This window comes from Petromyzon marinus, assembly GCF_048934315.1.
Source record: "Petromyzon marinus isolate PM22_M1 ecotype Great Lakes invasive population chromosome 84 unlocalized genomic scaffold, UKy_Petmar_22M1.pri1.0 chr84_unloc.1, whole genome shotgun sequence".
Classification (NCBI taxonomy): Eukaryota; Metazoa; Chordata; class Hyperoartia; order Petromyzontiformes; family Petromyzontidae; genus Petromyzon; species Petromyzon marinus.
In genome coordinates, this window is record NW_027422638.1 from 761790 (window position 1) to 783324 (window position 21535).

At 55.3% G+C, this 21535-nt stretch overlaps 1 protein-coding gene and 1 long non-coding RNA gene across 2 annotated transcripts in view; one reads left to right on the plus strand and one right to left on the minus strand.

Annotated features, from left to right (window-relative positions):
* The window catches only part of LOC142908405 (uncharacterized), a 234127-nt gene that overhangs the window by 85055 nt on the left and 127537 nt on the right, over positions 1 to 21535 (plus strand). The window lies entirely within an intron of this gene.
* The window catches only part of RANBP1 (RAN binding protein 1), a 48889-nt gene continuing 40055 nt past the window's right edge, over positions 12702 to 21535 (minus strand). The window contains exons 4-6 of the mRNA XM_032943993.2: positions 19344 to 19472; positions 17284 to 17355; positions 12702 to 15261 (exon numbers count right to left, since the gene is read on the minus strand). Of these exons, the coding sequence (XP_032799884.2) occupies positions 14936 to 15261; positions 17284 to 17355; positions 19344 to 19472 (527 nt within the window). The 3' untranslated portion in view covers positions 12702 to 14935. The remainder of the gene's footprint in view (positions 15262 to 17283; positions 17356 to 19343; positions 19473 to 21535) is intronic.

Here is a 21535-nt window from a genome sequence, read left to right on the forward strand (position 1 = left end):
TCTTTCCCCTTCCCTCTCTCTCTACCCCCCTGTCTGCCCCCCCCCTCTCTCTCTCTACCCCCCTCTCTGCCTCTCCTCTCTCTCTACCCCCTCTCCGCCCCCCCTCTCTCTCTGCCCCCCCCTCTCTTCCTACTCCATTTGGCTCTCTCTCGCTCACTCTCTTTTTTCTCTATAACTACGACAAGTGCTGCATCTGCACGCAGCCCTTCCCACGGTCAAACGGCCTCCGACGGGGTAGCTCAGATCTGCACGCACAGAGCTCTCTACCGTCATCTGCCACCGAGCACGCGGCCTCCTCCAGCTGCCCACTTGCTCCTTGAAGGCCGGCACGGCGTGGGTCAGCCGCACGTGGCGGAACTCCGGCCCACACCACACCCTGGCTCCGACCAGAGCGTGGGAGATGCCCAGGCTGCTGGCTGGACGTTGCCCCTCCAGGGCCACCTTCCTCGCCCTGTACACGGCGAGCTTGGCGTAGCCGAAGAGCAACGTTGACCAGCCCCCTGAAGATGTTGGGGTCCGTCGCCCTTCGGGTATCCAAAGATGAGGACCGTCGGGGAGAAGTGGAGGCTGAACCTGAGGAGGATGTTTCTCAGGACCTTGAACACAACGAGTCCGGGCTCTTGCACTCCACGTATTGGTGCGCCACCGTCTCCGCTTTACCGCAGAACCGGGCACTCCGGGGACGTGTCGGTGAAGCGCGCCAGGGAGACGTCGGTGGTGACGGTGCCGTGGGCGATGCTCCAGCCGAGGTCGCCGATGCGGTCGTACGTCGGTCTGCAGTAGAGTTGCCTCCAGCGAGGCCTCTCCGGAGAGACGCAGGGCTAGGGGCTCTCCTCCAGGCATGGTCCTTGTGGCTCCTCAGGGTGTCCTGTTGGTGGAACCGGACCACGTAGGAGTAGAGCACCTTCCTCTTGACGTTAGCGAAGGCCACCTCCGGTAGGTCTTCCAGCCGGCACAGGTTGTGATCCGCCTTCGTTTGTCGGCATTGGCGATGCAGTGGCACGACTGAGAGCTCCGGTGGAGGGAAATCGAGAGGGGCCTCGTCATCCCCAACACCGATGGGGGGCGTTCTCCCCATCGCTGCCGCTGAGAAGGCCCCCTTGGCTTCGGCCAGGATCCGGGCAGCCACCCGGAGCGACTGCAGCCCCCCTGTCTTTGCGGCCATGTCTGCTCGTCCGAGCCACCGGCCTCCGTGTTTCAGGCTCCACCAGATCTCCCATCCTGGCGAGCCGCGCGTTGGCGAGGCGCCTCTCCATGCCAGGGGTGGTGGTGGTGGTGGATGGCAGCTTTGTCGGCGGGTTCCTGAGGATGGGTTCGAAGACCAGATCCTCGGCCGATCGCGGCCGGTTCAGCCTCCTGACGGCGAGGGAGCTCCACGTGTGCAGGACGCTCCCGGTAGAAGGGTGGCGGCTGTCCCAGTGGGAGGCCCTGCAGGTCCGTGTAGAATAGTTGCTTGGAGCACTGCAGACCCCCCCAGCTGTTTCAGGAGGAAGGAGGCCGTGACGCTCCAGGCCGGTGGCAGGGGCGGCGTGGTGCGGGAACTTTTGCGCGGCCTGCAGTCGGAAGGTGGCCAGCCGACTCCGCACGCACACACCAGCCCGTGACCGCCCCCTCGTCCAGTGGCAGGGCCAGGACCCCCAGCCGTGACTCCGGTGTCCTCCACCCGACCGGAAGAAGTCGAGGACTCGCTTCTGAAGTGCGTTGACGAGGCTCATGGGGGTGGGGTGCAGGGAGAAGAGTCGGTGCCACAGCATGGACGTGTCACCAGCTGGTTCACCACCAACGTCTTGATGGCTTTTGCCTTCTCGGGACACTCGGTCATGTCCCACGCTCCAACCAGCAGGCCGCTGCACTTTTGCCAAGTTCATTTTTGATGAAGAGGCTTTCGAAAAGACCTCCTGGCACTCGTGCAGCAGGGCGACATCAGCCAGGGAGCGCAGGATGAGGAGGACGTCGTCGGCGTATGCCGTCAGGACCAACTTGACGCTTGGTTCCCTCAGCACCAGGCCGCTGAGTCTCCGCCTTATGAGATTCAGGAAAGGCTCTAATGCCAGGGCATAAAGTTGGCCCGACAATGGGCATCCCTGTCTCACTCCTCGCTCGAATTTGACCGGGGCAGTGAGGGTGCCGTTGATCTTGATCATGCACTCCGCCTTGGTGTAGAGTAGGCGGATCGTTCGGACAAAGGCATCCCCCAAAACCCAAGGTCTTGAGGGTTCCCAGCAGGTGCTTGTGGTCCACTCTGTCAAAAGCCTTTTCCTGGTCAAGAGCCAGAAACGCGATTGGGATGCCCAACCTCTGGGACACCACCGCGATGAGGTCCCTGACCAGGAAGATGCCGTCGTGGATGGTTCGTCCGGGGATGGTGTAGGACTGGGTCCCCGTGTACGACTTGTGCAATCACAACCTTTCAGTAGCAGGGAGAGAGAGCCTTCGTCAATATTTTGTAGTAGTCTGTGTTCAGGAGGGAGACCGGACGCCAGTTTTGTAGGTGCCTCAGGTCTCCGTTCTTGGGAAGCAGAGTGAGCACCGCCCTCCTCCAAGACTGAGGCATCACCCCCGGTGACTGAGGCTTCCTCCAGCACCTCTCTGCAGTCCTCCCGCAGGGATGGCCAAAAAGTGGCTTAAAACTGCCCTGTTAGCCCATCTAACCCTGGGGATTTATTTGGGGCCAGTCCTCTTACAGCTGCGTCAAGGTCAGTCCCGGTGAGCTTTTGCTCTAGCAGCTCCTTCCCGTCTTCCCCCAGGGTGGGTAGACCACTCCATGCCTCCGCCTGGGCCGGTTCCGATGTTTCTTCAGGGGAGAACAGGCTGCCGTTAGAAGTCTCCGATGACGGTCGACTTCTGCTGGAGTTCGTGCAGCAGGACACCGTCACCGTCAAAGAGGCACTCCGTGGATTTGCGTCTCCCGTTCTGCCTCCCGAGGGAGTAGAAAAGCGGGCATCCCGTGTCGAGGTCCGTGATGAGCTTCACCCGGGATCGCACAAAAACGCTCCCCTCGTCTGCTCCTCCTGTAGCCCTTTGAGACGCTCCCTATTCTCCTCCTCGTATTCTCGGAGAAGAGCGGGGTCGCTGTCCTCGGCGAGGCGACTCTCCAAATTGAGGACTCGGGCTTCCATGTCGGTAATGTCCGCGTTCTTCAGTCTGGTGCTCCCCCAGGTGTATTGTTGGCACAACAGCCTGGTGTGCACTTTGCCCATATCCCACCACTGGGCCAGAGAGTCGAACTGCGTTTTGGTTTTTTCGCCACTCTTCCCAGAAGTCCTCGAACATTTCTAAGAAGGCGCCATCCTCCAGCAGTGAGTTGTTAAAATGCCAGCGGGACGCGCCCTCACGGTGGGCCCTCTCCAGCCTGACGCGGAGCACGATGAGGCTGTGGTCCGTGAAGGGTGCCGCCCTGATGCCAGAACGTTATGGGGCACGTCACAAAGCTCTCAGAGATGTAAAATCTGTCGAGCCTGGACCGCGTCACCGAGCCATCGCGCCTCGTCCTCGTGTACGTGAACTGGCGTTGGCCCGGGTGATTGTACGCGCCGCACGTCCACCAAGGCGGCGTCCTCCAGGAGGCCCTGCATTTCCTTCTTTGGCCCTACTCCCCCCGGCTGCCCCCCCCCCCCCCCCGAACGATCCAGGGCGCCGAGTGTGCAGCTGTGGTCCCGGCCCACAATCACGCACTCGTCATCCGGGATCCCGGCCAGGTGCCTCCTCAGGAGGTGCAGAAACTCCTTGTTGGTCACCGGCGCGTACACGTTCAGCAGGTGGGCGGTGACATCGCCCGCCCTGACCGTTACCGCGAGCGGCCTTCCCTTCACCACCTCGGTGTGGGTGATGAGCTCGGGATGAAAGCCTTTTAGCGAACAGGGTCGCGACTCCACAGGAGGTGTTGTCAAGGTGGCTGTAGAAGGAGTCCCCTCCCCACTCCTACCCCAAGTCATCCTCGTCCTCGACCGTGAGATGCGTCTCATGAATGAAGAAGGCAGAGGCAGCGTGTTTCCTCGCAAGAGACATTGCGGAAAAAACCTCCGCACTGCCTCCCTGCACCCGTTCACGTTCAGGGAGCCGATGTACACAGGCGTTGCTTGTTCCTTGCCTCCGTGGCCTCCCACCTTGTAATTTGTTTGCGGAAAAATCTCAGCTCTGCCCTCTCCTTGCCCCAGGGACTCGAGTCTCTGCTTGGCAAGGAGTCTCACCTGCTTGAGTCACAGAGGCCTTTATTGCCTTGCTGTCCTTCCATGGAGCCAAGGCAATGTCCGCTCTGTCCTTCCTCATGTTGGTCTCGTCGAGGAATTTCCAGAGATTTTCCGAGGAGATCAGGGCAGTCTGAGGGTCAAGGAGTGTAGACCCCTGGCTGCTCTCGCTCCCCATTGCTGAAGCAGTCGTCCCGATCTGAATCGATTTCCTCGGCGTCCGGCTCCGCTGGAAGAGCTGCAGCGGCTGAGCTGGCGCATGGCCCAGCGGCGTCCTCTCCCCCAGTGTCAGGGATGGCCTGGGATGGCTCCTGCTCAGGCTCTTCGGGTGGATGGCCCGGTGTCTCTTCCGCTGGTTTTTGGATCAGCAGTGGGACGGGGACCTTCCTCCTCAATCCCATCCATTTCGTCCTTGCCCTTGGCGAGTGTCTCTCCGCCAACTTCTTCCTCTTGCTCAAGGGCTTCCTGTATAGCTGGTGGGGAGTGAGTCTCTATGACAACAGCAGACGGGTCGATTTCCGCGGTGATGTCGCCCACATCGTCGACGGTCTCCTGCTGTGGGAAACCCTTCCCCAGACGCACGCTGCTTCTTCCTCTTGGCTGGGTTTCTTCCTCGCCGCCCGCACGTCACTCGGCGCGGCTTCCGGGAAGGCGAAAAACCGGCGTCTTCGGCGTCTGGCAGCTGTTCTGCTTCCTCCCCTGGTGTGTGTGGGGGGGGGGGGGGGGTTTCACCGCTTCTTCCTGTTCGAGGTCTGGGAGGGGCTCCTCCTCCGAATCTGACCCTTGAGGTCCGGGTCCTTCTCTATTCTTCCTCTCGCGATTTGTCGCTTGAGGCGGCGAAGTCGGGGCCACGACCTCAGGTGTAGGAGGCTGCGTGGCTGGCGGGTCCGGTGTGGGCTGTTGGGGGGGCCTCGTTGCGATGGGGGCTCTCGCTGCTTTGCCCCCCTTTGCTCTGCCTCCCTCCTCCCCCGCTCTTTTCTTCCGACCCTCGCCGTCGTCGGTTTAGGGCAATCCCTTCGGAAGTGCCCCTCTTCTTTGCAAAGATTGCATCCGATGGAATCTTTGGCGTGAAACAGTCCATGGGCAATGCCTGCATAGACAACGACAAAGGGGCCCTCTTCCCGCTGTCCGGGAGTCAGCAGGACGTGCACCTGCCTCTTGAAAGATAAAATGTGATTGAGAGCAGGGTCTCTGCACCCCAGCGCCAGGGGCACGTGCTGGCACCACGCCGGTGCCCAGCTTGAACACGTGCTCCAACACGTGCTCCAACACGTGCTCCAACACGTGCTCCAGCACGTGCTCCAACACGTGCTCCAACACGTGCTCCAACACGTGCTCCAACACGTGCTCCAACACGTGCTCCAACACGTGCTCCAGCACGTGCTCCAACACGTGCTCCAACACGTGCTCCAACACGTGCTCCAACACGTGCTCCAGCACGTGCTCCAACACGTGCTCCAACACGTGCTCCAACACGTGCTCCAACACGTGCTCCAACACGTGCTCCAACACGTGCTCCAGCACGTGCTCCAACACGTGCTCCAGCACGTGCTCCAACGCGTGCTCCAGCACGTGCTCCAGCGCGTGCTCCAGCACGTGCTCCAACACGTGCTCCAACACGTGCTCCAACACGTGCTCCAACACGTGCTCCAGCACGTGCTCCAACACGTGCTCCAACACGTGCTCCAACACGTGCTCCAACACGTGCTCCAACACGTGCTCCAACACGTGCTCCAACACGTGCTCCAGCACGTGCTCCAGCACGTGCTCCAACACGTGCTCCAGCACGTGCTCCAACACGTGCTCCAACACGTGCTCCAACACGTGCTCCAGCACGTGCTCCAACACGTGCTCCAACACGTGCTCCAGCACGTGCTCCAGCACGTGCTCCAACACGTGCTCCAACACGTGCTCCAGCACGTGCTCCAACACGTGCTCCAACACGTGCTCCAACACGTGCTCCAACACGTGCTCCAACACGTGCTCCAACACGTGCTCCAACAACGGCCTCGTCGGGGACGTAGGGCGGCCGGGGCCTCGACGTACGCCTCGATCGTGACGGGCCTCGAGGCGTAGCGGCGGACGCCGTTCTCGCGCGGAGGCAGTGGTCACCAATTGGGGGGGGGGGGGGGTTGGTCTTGAAGCAGAGGCCCTAGCGGGACGGCCTCGTGCCTCCAGGCAGATTGGCAGCTGCGACCTTTGCGGGCAGGTGGCAATTTTGTTCCCGCTGCCTTCAATTTCTGCCTGACTGTGGTGCTGCGCTTATTTGTACAGAGCTCCCCTTGAGAGAATGCAAACCGAGGATGGGTAAAGAATCCTCGTTTACGAAACTAATGAAAGGGAAAAAAAAGAGAGAGGAAAGAGAAAATATTTATTTATTCAATAAACTATTTTTATTGAATAAATTATGAAGCAGTAAATGAAAAAAACAATTCGATAGTGATATCTAATAATAAATTTGCGTGTTAAATAAATGAATGTATTTTGCAAACATCTATTTTTTGGAAAGATGTGTTTATTAAATACATTCACTCATCGTTAAATAAATATTACTTATAGTCCTTGCACACTCGTGTTAGGGAATCATTAACTAATAGATTGCTTTAGCCTCAAAGTAAACAATTGCTTTTGTGGCCTTAAATTTCTGCGCTACAGTGTGGATTGCCTCCACGTGGCTCACACAAAATGTAAGTTTTAACAAATCTCAAATAGTTTGAGATTCGTAAACTGAGATTAAAAACATAAGCAGAAGATTTAAAGCTTTCGTGACTGCAATGATTCATCTTCTTTGGTTCTTTCGGTAAAGTCACCACGTAGAATGAGAATAAAATAACGTCGTGAGAATATTATTGTGTTATTTTATTTTATCAATTTATTATTTTATTCTCATTCTACGTGACTTTACCGAAAGAACCAAAGAAGATAAACAGAAGAGTAAAGGAACAATAAGTAGAGTATAAGAAAAAAATACCTGTGAAGTATGAAAACGATGCTTTAATTAACTGTGGGATTGAGCCCATCGCCTAACAAACACCACCGTGTTTCAAAAGGCGTTGGCCTCACCCTGAACTGTTTAGCTTAAAAAAAACAGTAAAGAAAAATGAGCAACACACAAAAAATACTACTTGTGTGTGCAAAAGGCAGAATACTTACTCCTGATGCATAAAAATTTGAAGAAAATAAATGAATTAGAAGAGGGTATGTTAGATGTATAAAGTTACAACGGGGAGCTCAAACGAAGCGCATTCTCCACTCTCTCTCTCTACCCCCTCTCTCTCCACTCTCTCTCCTCGCTCTCCTCTCTCTACCCCCTCTCTTACCCCCTCTCTCTACCCCCCTCTCTCTCTACCCCCCTCTTTCTCTATCCCCCTCTTTCTCTACCCCCTCTCTCTCCACCCCCTCTCTCTCCACCCCCTCTCTCTCCACCCCCTCTCTCCACCCTCTCTCTCTCCACCCCCTCTCTCTCCACCCCCTCTCTCTCCACCCCCTCTCTCTACCCTCTCTCTCTCTACCCCCTCTCTCTCTACCCCCTCTCTCTCTACCCCCTCTCTCTCTACCCCTCTTTCTACCCCCTCTCTCTCTACCCCCTCTCTCTCTACCCCCCTCTCTCTCTACCCCCCTCTCTCTCTACCCCCCTTCTCTCTCTACCCCCTCTCTCTCTACCCCCCTCTCTAACCCCTCTCTCTCTACCCCCTCTCTCTACCCCCTCTCTCTCTCTACCCCCTCTCTACCCCTCTCTACCCCCCTCTCTCTCTCTCTACCCCCCTCTCTTCCTACTCCATTTCGCTCTCTCTCGCTCACTCTCTCTCACTCTTTTTTTCTATAATTACGACTAGTGCTGCACCTGCACGCAGCCCTTCCCACAATCCTACAGCCTCCGACGGGGTAGCTCACAATGAGATCTCTCTCTACCGTCATCTGCCACCGGGCACACGGCCTCCTCCAGCAACCCACTTGCTCCTTGAAGGCCGGCACGGCGTGGGTCAGCCGCACGCGGCCGGAACTCCGGGCCCACCACAACCCCCTGGCTCCGAACGGAGCGCGGAAGATGGCAAAGGCCGCCGGACGGACGTTGCCCCCTCCAGGGCCACCTTCCTCGCCCTGATTCACCGCCACCATCATCACCACCACCACCATCATCATCATCACCACCACTATCATCATCACTACTACCACTATCATCATCACCACCATTATTATCACCACCACCACCACCATCATCATCACTACTACCACTATCATCACCACTATCAACACCACCACCATCATCATCACTACCACTATCATCACCATCACCACCACCATCATCACTACTACCACCACCACCACTATCATCATCATTACCACTATCATCATCACCGCCACTATCATCACCATCACCACTATCATCACTACTATCATCACCACTACCACTATCATCATCACTACCACTATCATCATCACCACCATTATTATCACCACCACTATCATCATCATCATCACCACCATCATCATCACTACCACTATCATCATCACCACTATCAACACTACCGCCATCATCATCACCACCACCATCATCACAAACATCACCACCACTCACACCACCACCACCACTCACACCACCATCATCATCACTACCGCTATCATCATCACCACCATCACCACCACCACCACCAGCGAGCTTGGCGTAGCCGACGAGCACGTTGACCGGTCCCTGAAGATGTTGGGGTCCGTCGCCCTTCGGGTATCCAAAGATGAGGACCGTCGGGAGAGAAGTGGAGACAGCCATCTCTCTGTCTCTGTCTCTCTGTCTCCCCGTGTCTCTCTCTGTCTCTCTGTCTCCCCGTGGCTCTCTCTGTCTGTCTCCCCGTGTCTCTCTCTGTCTCCCCGTGTCTCTCTCTGTCTCTCTATCTCTCTGTCTCCTGTCTCCCCGTGTCTCTCTCTGTCTCCCCGTGTCTATCTCTGTCTCTCTGTCTCCCCGTGTCTCTCTCTGTCTCCCCGTGTCTCTCTCTGTCTCCCCGTCTCTCTCTCTTTCTCCCCGTGTCTCTCTGTCTCTCTCTGTCTCCCCGTGTCTCTCTGTCTCCCCGTGTCTCTCTCTGTCTCCCCGTGTCTCTCTGTCTCCCCGTGTCTCTCTCTGTCTCTCTTGTCTCCCCGTCTCTCTCTCTGTCTCCCCGTGTCTCTCTCTGTCTCCCCGTGTCTCCCCGTCTCTCTCTCTGTCTCCCCGTGTCTATCTCTGTCTCTCTGCACTTTGAGGCTGTCACGTGCAATTTCGAAGGCTCGCTACTGGCAGAAAGTCACGGGGCAGACCCAGCAGGTGCCAAGGGTTGACTGCTGTGCCAGGCTAGGTGCACGAGGTCACGGGACAGACCGTCAGTGTTGGGAGATGGAGTCCTCTTAAAGGGACACCCCACCCCAGCACGACTACACTACATACTACACTACTATACACTACTATACACTATAATACACTACTATACACTACACTATACACTGCACACTACTATACACTACACTATACACTACTATACACTACACTACTATGCACTGTACACTGCCATACACTACTATACACGTTTATACACTACTACTACTCTATACACTACTATACACTATAATACACTACTATACACTACACACTGCACACTACACTATACACTACTATACACTGTACACTACTATACACTGTACACTACTATACACGTTTATACACTACTACTACACTATACACTACACAACTATACACTACACACTACACTACTATACAGGCCACGGAATACTACGAAAAAATTCAACATAGTGTGAATACTGACTAATGCACAGTGACAGCTGCCGCTGGGGGTGCCCACAGGCTGCTATGACTCAGAAGTCACTCGCGACATCGCGGAAGAGATGCTCTTAAAGTTATAGGAATAGGTTTTTAACCCTTTTTAACTGGCACACAAAAACTGACACCTTTATTCAAGGCATCGTGTCTGCAATAACCACAACACAAGCAGTCAAAATGCAACACACAAAAAAACAGACAACTCTGATAATGATATTGGCACTGTCCTTGAATTTGATTGGTCCACACCAGAGACGGATTTTCTTAGAGCCCTTTAGTCTCTCCACTGGTGTTGGACCAGAAGACGCCAAAAGGCGTACAACTCAAAAACAGCGCACCATCAGAGTATTGAGGTGCTCGGGGTGAGCATTTACATTATGAGACCTCCTTTGCCAGTCACAAGATATAGGAATAGGTTTAAACATCAACATCATCAACATCAACAACATCACCAACAACATCAACATCATCAACAACATCATTAACAACACCAACATCAACATCAACAAAATTATCAACAAGAACAACAACATAAACATCATCAACAACAACATCACCATCAACAACATCAACAACATCATCAACAACAACAACATCTTCTGGTCCAACACCAGTGGAGACTAAAGGGCTCTAAGAAAAGCCGTCTCGGGTGTGGACCAATCAAATTCAAGGACAGTGCCAATATTATTATCAGTTGTCTTTTTTGTGTTGCATTTTGACTGCTTGTGTTGTGGTTATTGCAGACACGATGCCTTGAATAAAGGTGTCAGTTTTTGTGCCAGCTAAAACCTATTCCTATATCTTGTTACTGGCAAAGGAGGTCTCAATGTAAATATTCACTCCGAGCACCATCAATAACTCTGATAGTGCGCTGTTTTTGAGTTTGTACGCCTTTTGGCATCTTCTGATCCAACACCAGTGGAGAGACTAAAGGGCTCTAAGAAAAGCCGTCTCTGGTGTGGACCAATCAAATTCAAGGACAGTGCCAATATCATCAGTTGTCTTTTTGTTTGCATTTTGACTGCTTGTGTTGTGGTTATTGCAGACACGATGCCTTGAATAAAGGTGTCAGTTTTTGTGCCAGCTAAAAGGGTTAAAAACCTATTTCTACGTCTTGTTACTGGCAAAGGAGGTCTCATAATGTAAATGCTCACCCCGAGCCCTCAATAACTCTGATAGTTCGCTGTTTTTTGAGTTGCACGCCTTTTGGCGTCTTCTGGTCCAACACCAGTGGAAAGACTAAAGGGCTCTAAGAAAAGCCGTCTCTGGTGTGGACCAATCAAATTCAAGGACAGTGCCAATATCATCAGTTGTCTTTTTGTTTGCATTTTGACTGCTTGTGTTGTGGTTATTGCAGACACGATGCCTTGAATAAAGGTGTCAGTTTTTGTGCCAGCTAAAAGGGTTAAAAACCTATTTCTACGTCTTGTTACTGGCAAAGGTCTCATAATGTAAATGCTCACCCCGAGCCCTCAATAACTCTGATAGTTCGCTGTTTTTTGAGTTGCACACCTTTTGGCGTCTTCTGGTCCAACACCAGCGGAGAGACTAAAGGGCTCTAAGAAAATCCGTCTCTGGTGTGGACCAATCAAATTCAAGGACCGTGCCAATATCATTATCAGAGTTGTCTCTTTTGTGTGTTGCATTTTGACTGCGTGTATTGTGGTTATTGCAGACACGATGCCTTGAATAAAGGTGTCGGTTTTTGTGTGCCAGTTAAAAGGGGTTAAAAACCCAATTACGATATCTTGTTACTAGGCAAAGGAGGTCTCATAATGCTCTTACAGTTGTTTACTTTTGAGTGCGAGGCGAGGGGTTGCGAACACAGGGCGCAACTTGAGCCCGTTCGGGTCAACTCGGAGCAACTGGAGGCAACTCGTAGCAACTGGAGGCAACTCGTAGCAACTGGAGGCAACTCGTAGCAACTGGAGTCAACTCGTAGCAACTGGAGGCAACTCGTAGCAACTGGAGGAAACTTGTAGCAACTCGTAGCAACTGGAGGCAACTCGTAGCAACTGGAGGAAACTTGTAGCAACTCGTAGCAACTGGAGGCAACTCGTAGCAACTGGAGGCAACTCGTAGCAACTGAAGGAAACTTGTAGCAACTCGTAGCAACTCGTAGCAACTGGAGGCAACTCGATGCAACTCGTAGCAACTGGAGGCAACTCGTAGCAACTGGAGTCAACTCGTAGCAACTAGTCAATTCGTAGCAACTGGAGGCAACCCGTAGCAACTGGAGGCAACCTGTAGCAACTGGTGGCAACTCGTAGCAACTTGGAGTCAACTCGATGCAACTCGTAGCAACTGGAGGTAACGCGTAGCAACTGGAGGAAACTCGTGGCAACTCGTAGCAACTGGAGTCAACTCGTAGCAACTGGAGTCAACTCGTAGCAACTGGAGGCAACTCGTAGCAACTGGAGGCAACTCTATGCAACTCGTAGCAACTGCAGGCAACTCGTAGCAACTGGAGGCAACTCGTAACAACTCGATGCAACTCGAGGCAACTTGTAGTAACTGGATGCAACTCGTAGCAACTCGGGGGCAACGCGGAGGCAACCTCATGCAACTTGGGTCTGGACGGGTCAACTCAGAGGCAACTTGTAGCAACTGGAGGCAACTCGTAGCAACTGGAGGCAACTCGTAGCAACTTGGAGTCAACTCGATGCAACTCGTGGCTCCGGTCAACTCAACAAAGCGCAAAGTCACCCGGCTCAATTTGAGGCAACTTTATTGAACTCGGCCGTCTCGACTCGGGAGCAACTCGAGGCAACCTTGCTCGACTCGCCCGGCAACTTAATCCCCATCCCGTCTCGTGTGCCGGTCAACTCGAGGCAACTCCAGTCGACCGGGAGCAGCCGCGTTCAACTCGGGGAAAACTCCATTCAAATCACATCTCAAACTAAGAGCGCACGCGCGAGAGAGCGACTCAACTCCGGGCAACTCGGGTCAACTCCAGGTCAACTCGGGTCAACTCGGGTCAACTCCGGGCAACTCGGGTCAACTCCGGGCAACTCGGGTCAACTCCGGGTCAACTCCGGTCAACTTGGGTCAACCGGAGGTGACTCGCAGCAGCTCCAGGCAACCTCGTTCCGGTCGCGGGCAACTTCATTGAACCTCGGGTCGACCCGGGTTGATTCCACTTGCTAACCGCGGTGGGAGGATGGTAGCGAGCGAGCGTGAGCGAGTGTGAGAGTGTGTGTGTGAGAGTGTGAGCGTGTGAGGGAGTGTGAGCGAGTGTGAGCGTGTGTGAGCGAGTGTGAGCGAGTGTGTGTGAGCGAGTGAGTGTGAGAGTGTGTGTGTGAGCGAGTGTGTGTGAGCGAGTGTGTGTGAGCGAGTGAGTGTGAGAGTGTGTGAGCGAGTGTGCGAATGTGTGTGTGAGTGTGTGCGAGTGTGTGAGAGAGTGTGAGTGAGTGTGAGCAAGTGTGTGTGTGAGCGAGTGTGAGCGAGTGTGAGCGAGTGTGTGAGAGTGTAAGAGTGTGTGAGCAAGTGTGAGAGTGTGTGTGAGCGAGTGTGTGTGAGCGAGTGTGTGAGCGTGCATTGGTCCCCGATTAGCTGTGCTCATTCAAAGACAAAGCTCCCCCAGGTAGCCTCTAACAGTGCTGTAGGGGCAAGTGCTGTCAGCAGTAGCAAGTAGCAGCAGCAGCGCTGCCTATGAAGGCCGCCACTGTTGCCACACACGGAGGGGGTGGGTGGGTCACAGCACCACCCACCCACTCACCTAGCCACTCATCCACCCACCCACCTACCTAGCCACCCACCTACCTAGCCACCCACCCACACAGCCACCCACTCATCATCCATCCACCAACTCACCCACCCACTCACTCACCCACGCACCTAGCCACCCACCCACTCATCCATCCACCAACTCACTCACCCACCCACCTAGCCACTTACCCACCCACCTAGCCACTCATCCATCCATCCACCCACCAACTCACTTACCCACTCACCCACCTAGCCACTCACTCACCCACCTAGCCACCCACCCACCCAGCCACCCACTTATCATCCATCCACCAACTCACTCGCCCACCCACCTAGCCACTTACCCACCCACCTAGCCACTCACCCACCCACCCACTCATCCATCCACCAACTCACTCACCCACCCACCAACGCACTCACCCATCCACCAACTCACTTACCCACCCACCCACACACTGCTGCTGCTACTGACAGCACTTGAACGTGCGTTTGTGTGTGTGCGTGTGTACGTGTGTGTGTGTACGTTCTTGAGTATGTCTTTATACACACGTGTGTGCGCGTGTGTGTACGCGTATGTATGTACATACACACGTGTGTGTGTACACACACGTGCACACAGTGTACGTGTGTGTATGTGTGTACATACACGTGTATACACACGCGCATACAGTGTACGTGTATGTATGTACACACATACACGTGTGTATGTGTGTACATATACACGCGCACACAGTGTACGCGTATGTACGTACACACACACGTGTGTGTATGTGTGTACACACACGCGCACACAGTGTACATGTATGTACACACACACATGTACACACGTACACACACACGTGTGTGTACACACACACGTGTGTGTGTGTACACACACACACACACGTGTGTATGTACGTACACACCACACGTGTGTATGTACGTACACACCACACGTGTGTACGTGTGTACACACACACGCACACAGTGTACGTGTATGTGCGTACATACACACGTACATACACACATACACACGTGTGTATGTGTGTGTGTACACACACGCACACAGTGTACATGTATGTACACACACACGTGTGTATGTACGTACACACACACACGTGTATGTGTGTACGTACACACCACACGTGTGTATGTACACACGCGCGCACAGTGTACGCAAGTGTGCGCTACATGCGTGTGCGCTACATGCGTGTGCGTGCGTCATAACCAACCCCCCAACCCCCCAATCATTGAAACCTCAGGGCCCCGCCTCCTCGCCAGAGGCGGTCTCCGTGGCGACGGGAGGAGCCGGCGGTTCTCTGCCTTGCTCCGTCGCGCCGGTCGCTACGGTCGCGCCGGTTGCAGGAGTTGCAGGAGTTGCAGCGGTTGCGGCGGTTGCAGCGGTTGCGGGCGATGATTGCGATGATGGCGATGACGGCGATTTGGGGGATTTCGCCTCCGCTCCCTCCCCCTCCTCCTCCTCCTCCTCATCATCATCATCCCCCTCCTCCTCATCCTCCTCCTCATCCCCCTCCTCCGCCACCTGCAGCTGATGGAGCTTCTCCATCACCTGCAGGGCAACGTCTGCAAGCGCGGGGCAATTAAAAACACTCGGGTGAGCGAGCGGGTGCCGAGTGGGTGGGTGGGTGAGTGGGTGGGTGAGTGGGTGGGTGGGTGAGTGGGTGGGTGGGTGAGTGGGTGAGTGAGTGGGTGGGTGAGTGAGTGGGTGAGTGAGTGGGTGGGTGAGTGGGTGAGTGAGTGGGTGAGTGAGTGAGTGGGTGAGTGAGTGGGTGGGTGAGTGGGTGGGTGAGTGAGTGGGTGAGCGGGTGGGTGAGAGAGCGGGTGCCGAGTGGGTGGGTGGGCGAGTGGGTCGGTGAGTGGGCGAGTGAGTGGGTGGGTGAGTGAGTGGGTGAGCGGGTGAGCGGGTGCCGAGTGAGTGGGCGAGTGGGTCGGTGAGTGGGTGAGTGAGTGAACGGGTGAGTGAGTGGGTGGGTGAGTGAGTGGGTGGGTGGGTGAGTGAGTGAGTGTGTGGGTGAGTGAGTGAGCGGGTAGGTGAGTGAGCGGGTGAGTCGGTGAGTGGGTGAGTCGGTTGAGTGGGTGGGAAGGTGAGTAGGTGAATAGGCGAGTGAGTGGGTGAGTGGGTCGGTGAGTGGGTAGGTGAGTAGGCGAGTGAGTGGGTGAGTAGGTGAGTGAGCGGGTGAGTCGGTGAGTGAGTGGGAAGGTGAGTAGGCGAGTGAGTGGGTCGGTGAGTGGGTGAGTGGGTAGGTGAGTAGGCGAGTGAGTGGGTGAGTCGGTGAGTGGGTGAGTCGGTGAGTGGGTGGGAAGGTGAGTAGGTGAATAGGCGAGTGAGTGGGTCGGTGAGTGGGTAGGTGAGTAGGCGAGTGAGTGGGTGAGTAGGTGAGTCAGCGGGTGAGTTGGTGAGTGAGTGGGAAGGTGAGTAGGCGAGTGAGTGGGTCGGTGAGTGGGTGAGTGGGTAGGTGAGTAGGCAAGTGAGTGGGAGAGTGAGCGGGTGAGTGGCAGCTGAGTAGGTGAGTAGGCGAGTAAGTGGGTGAGTCGGTGAGTGAGTGGGAAGGTGAGTAGGCGAGTGAGTGAGTGGGTGAGTAGGTGAGTGAGCGGCTGAGTCGGTGAGTGAGTGGGAAGGTGAGTAGGTGAATGGGTGGGTGAGTTGGTTGGTGAGTGAGCGGGTAGGTGAGTAGTTGAGTGGGTGGGCGAGTGGGTGGGTGAGTGGGTGGGTGGGTGAGTGAGTCGGTAGGTAGGCGAGTGAGTGGGTAGGTGAGTGATTGGGTAGGTGAGTAGGCTAGTGGGTGAGTATGTGGGTACGTAAGTGGGTGAGCGAGTGAGTGGGTAGGTGAGTGGGTGAGTGAATGAATGGGAAGGTGAGCGGATAGGTGAGGTGAGTGAGTGAATGAGAGGATGAATGAGTAAATGAATGAGTGAGTGGTTGAATGAGTGAGTGGGTAAATATGCGAATGAGTGTGTGGGTGAATTAGTGAGTGGGTGAATGAACGAGTGAATGAACGAGTGAATGAACGAGTGAATGAACGAGTGAGTGGGCGAGTGAGTGGGCGAGTGAGTGGGCGAGTGAGTGGGCGAGTGAATGGTGGGTGAATGAGTCGGTGAGTGTGTGGGTGAATGAATGAGTGAGTGGGCGAGTGAGTAGGTGAATGAATGAGTGAGTGGGTGAATGAACGAGTGGGTGAATGAACGAGTGAGTGGGTGAATGAGTGACTGGGCGAGTGTGTGGGTGAATGAGTGAGTGGGTGAATGTGTGAGTGGGTGAATGAGTGAGTAGGTGAATGAGTGAGTGGGTGGGTGAATAAGCGAATGAGTGAGTGAATGAGTGACTGGGCGAGTGTGTGGGTGAATGAATGAGTGAGTGGGCGAGTGTGTGGGTGAATGAATGAGTGGGTGGGTGAATGAGTGAGTGGGTGGGTGAATGAGTGAGTGGGTGGGTGAATAAGCGAATGAATGAGTAAATGAATGAGTGACTGGGCGAGTGTTTGGGTGAATGAATGAGTGGGCGAGTGTGTGGGTGAATGAATGAGTGGGTGAATGAGTGAGAGGGTGAATGAACGAGTGAGCGGGTGAATGAGTCGGCAGGCTTACCCGAGTGACCATCATTCTCCTCCTTCAGCGTTCTCTGGCACTCCTCAAACTTCTGCTTGAACTTCTGGGCATCTGCGTTGGGTCGCAACAACAGGCGAAGGTGAGCCGGGCAGCCACCCACTCACACATTTACCCACCCACTCACACACTAAACTACACACCCACCCACTCACACATTTACCCACTTACCAGTCACCCACTCACCTACCCACCTACTCGTACACTCACCCACCCACTCACTCACTCACACACTCACCTACCCACTCACTCACCTGCTCACCTACTCACCCACCCACTCACACATTTACCCACTCACTCACACACTCACCTACTCACACATTAACCCACTCACCCACCCACTCAACTACACACTCACCCACCCACTCACTCGTACACTCACCTACCCACTAAACTACACACTCACCCACTCACTCACTCGTACACTCACCCACCCACTCACACATTTACCCACTCACCCACCCACTCACCCACCCACTCACCTACTCACCCACTCACCCACTCACCCACTTACCTACTCACCCACCCACTCGTACACTCACCCACCCACTCACACAATTACCCACTCACCTACCCACTCACTCGTACACTCACGCACTCACCTACCCACTCTCACTCACACACTCACCCACCCACTTTCACTCACCCACCCACCTACGCACTCTCACTCACCCACTCACCGACCCACTCTCACTCACTCACCCACTCACAGGCAAAAGGTGACCCATTTACTCACCGACTCACTCCCCTACCCACTCACTAACTCACCCAGCCACTAACTCACTCACCTCCTCACTCACTAACTCACCTACCCACTCACTCACCCACTCGTCCACCCACTCGCCAACTCACCTACCCACTCACCCACTAGTCGACCCAATCACTCACCTACCCACACATTCATCCACTCACCCAGACACTCACCCAGTCACCCACCCAGCCACTAACCCACTCACCTACCCATTCACTCGCTAACCCACTCGCCCACGCACTCCCCCACTCACCCACTCACTCACCAACTCGTACACTCGCCTACCCACTCACTCACTCACTTCCCCCACTCACACACTCACCTACCTATGTACTCACTAACCCACTCACTCACCCACTCACCTACCCACTCACCTACCCACCCACTCACCTACCCACACATTCACCCACTCACTCACCAACTCGTACACTCGCCTACCCACTCACACACTCACCTACCTATCTACTCACTAACCCACGCACTCACCCACTCACCTACCCACACATTCACCCACTCACTCACCAACTCGTACACTCGCCTACCCACTCACACACTCACTCACTTCCCCCACTCACACACTCACCTACCTATTTACTCACTAACCCACTCACTCACCCACTCGCCCACACACTCCCCCACTCACCCACCCATCCACACATTCACTCACTCACTCACCAACTTGTACAATCGCCTACCCACTCACTCACATCCCCCACTCACCCACTCACTCACCAACTCGTACACTCGCCTACCCACTCACACACTCACTCACTTCCCCCACTCACACACTCGCCTACCTATTTACTCACTAACCCACTCACTCACCCACTCGCCCACACACTCCCCCACTCACCCACCCACCCACACATTCACCCACTCACTCACCAACTCGTACACTCGCCTACCCACTGACACACTCACCTACCTATTTACTCACTAACCCACTCACCCACCCACCCACACATTCACCCACTCACTCACCAACTCGTACACTCGCCTACCCACTCACACAAAGACTCACTTCCCCCACTCACACACTCACCTATCTACTCACTAACCCACTCACCCACCCACTCACCCACTCGCCCACGCACTCCCCCACTCACCTACCCACTCACTCACTCGCCTACCCACACATTCACCCACCCACTCACCCACCCACCAACCCGTACACTCGCCTACCCACTCACACACTCACCTACCTATTAACTCACTCACACGCAGACACCCACAAATCCTCACCCCCCTCATCGTCCACCATCCACCCTCCTCATCCCCTCCCCCCGCGTACTCTCGGCGTTGAGGAAGCGCAGGGCGAGCATCTCGGGGCGAGCTTCGTTGTCCGTGAAGTCCGCCAGCGTGCTCCACACCCACGCCCTGTCGCTCCCCACGTTGGGCTTGAGCTCCATCAGCGGGGTGACTACAGACAGAGTCAACCACGGTCACAGCTCCACACCCACGCCCTGTCGCTCCCCACGTTGGGCTTGAGCTCCATCAGCGGGGTGACTACGGAGAGAGTCAACCACGGTCACAGCTCCACACCCACGCCCTGTCGCTCCCCACGTTGGGCTTGAGCTCCATCAGCGGGGTGACTACGGAGAGAGTCAACCACGGTCACAGCTCCACACCCAGGTCCTGTCGCTCCCCAAGGCTGGGATTCAGCTCCATCAGCGGGGTGACTACGGACAGAGTCAACCACGGTCACAGCTCCACACCCAGGTCCTGTCACTCCCCAACGCTGGGATTCAGCTCCATCAGCGGGGTGACTACGGACAGAGTCAACCACGGTCACAGCTCCACACCCAGGTCCTGTCACTCCCCAACGCTGGGATTCAGCTCCATCAGCGGGGTGACTACGGAGAGAGTCAACCACGGTCACAGCTCCACACCCAGGTCCTGTCGCTCCACAACGCTGGGATTCAGCTCCATCAGCGGGGTGACTACGGACAGAGTCAACCACGGTCACAGCTCCACACCCAGGCCCTGTCGCTCCCCAACGCTGGGATTCAGCTCCACCAGCGGGGTGACTACGGACAGAGTCAACCACGGTCACAGCTCCACACCCAGGTCCTGTCGCTCCCCAAGGCTGGGATTGAGCTCCATCAGCGGGGTGACTACGGAGAGAGTCAACCACGGTCACAGCTCCACACCCAGGTCCTGTCGCTCCCCAACGCTGGGATTCAGCTCCATCAGCGGGGTGACTACGGAGAGAGTCAACCACGGTCACAGGTCCACACCCAGGCCCTGTCACTCCCCAAGGCTGGGATTCAGCTCCATCAGCGGGGTGACTACGGACAGAGTCAACCACGGTCACAGCTCCACACCCAGGTCCTGTCGCTCCCCAACGCTGGGATTCAGCTCCACCAGCGGGGTGACTACGGAGAGAGTCAACCACGGTCACAGCTCCACACCCAGGTCCTGTCGCTCCCCACGTTGGGCTTGAGCTCCATCAGCGGGGTGACTACGGAGAGAGTCAACCACGGTCACAGCTCCACACCCAGGTCCTGTCGCTCCCCAACGCTGGGATTCAGCTCCATCAGCGGGGTGACTACGGAGAGAGTCAACCACGGTCACAGGTCCACACCCACGCCCTGTCGCTCCCCAACGCTGGGATTCAGCTCCATCAGCGGGGTGACTACGGAGAGAGTCAACCACGGTCACAGCTCCACACCCAGGTCCTGTCACTCCCCAACGCTGGGATTCAGCTCCATCAGCGGGGTGACTACGGAGAGAGTCAACCACGGTCACAGGTCCACACCCAGGTCCTGTCGCTCCCCAACGCTGGGATTCAGCTCCATCAGCGGGGTGACTACGGAGAGAGTCAACCACGGTCACAGCTCCACACCCAGGTCCTGTCGCTCCCAAACGCTGGGATTCAGCTCCATGAGTCAGTGTCTCTACAGTGAGTGAGTGTCTCTACAGTGAGTGAGTCAGTGTCTCTACAGTGAGTGTCTCTACAGTGAGTGTCTCTACAGTGAGTGAGTCAGCGTCTCTACAGTGAGTGAGTCAGTGTCTCTACAGTGAGTCAGTGTCTCTACAGTGAGTCAGTGTCTCTACAGTGAGTGTCTCTACAGTGAGTGAGTCAGTGTCTCTACAGTGAGTGAGTCAGTGTCTCTACAGTGAGTCAGTGTCTCTACAGTGAGTGAGTTAGCGTCTCTACAGTGAGTGAGTTAGCGTCTCTACAGTGAGTGAGTCAGTGTCTCTACAGTGAGTCAGTGTCTCTACAGTGAGTGTCTCTACAGTGAGTGAGTCAGTGTCTCTACAGTGAGTCAGTGTCTCTACAGTGAGTGAGTCAGCGTCTCTACAGTGAGTGAGTGTCTCTACAGTGAGTGAGTGAGTGTCTCTACAGTGAGTCAGTGTCTCTACAGTGAGTGTCTCTACAGTGAGTGAGTCAGTGTCTCTACAGTGAGTGAGTGTCTCTACAGTGAGTGAGTGTCTCTACAGTGAGTGAGTCAGTGTCTCTACAGTGAGTGAGTCAGCGTC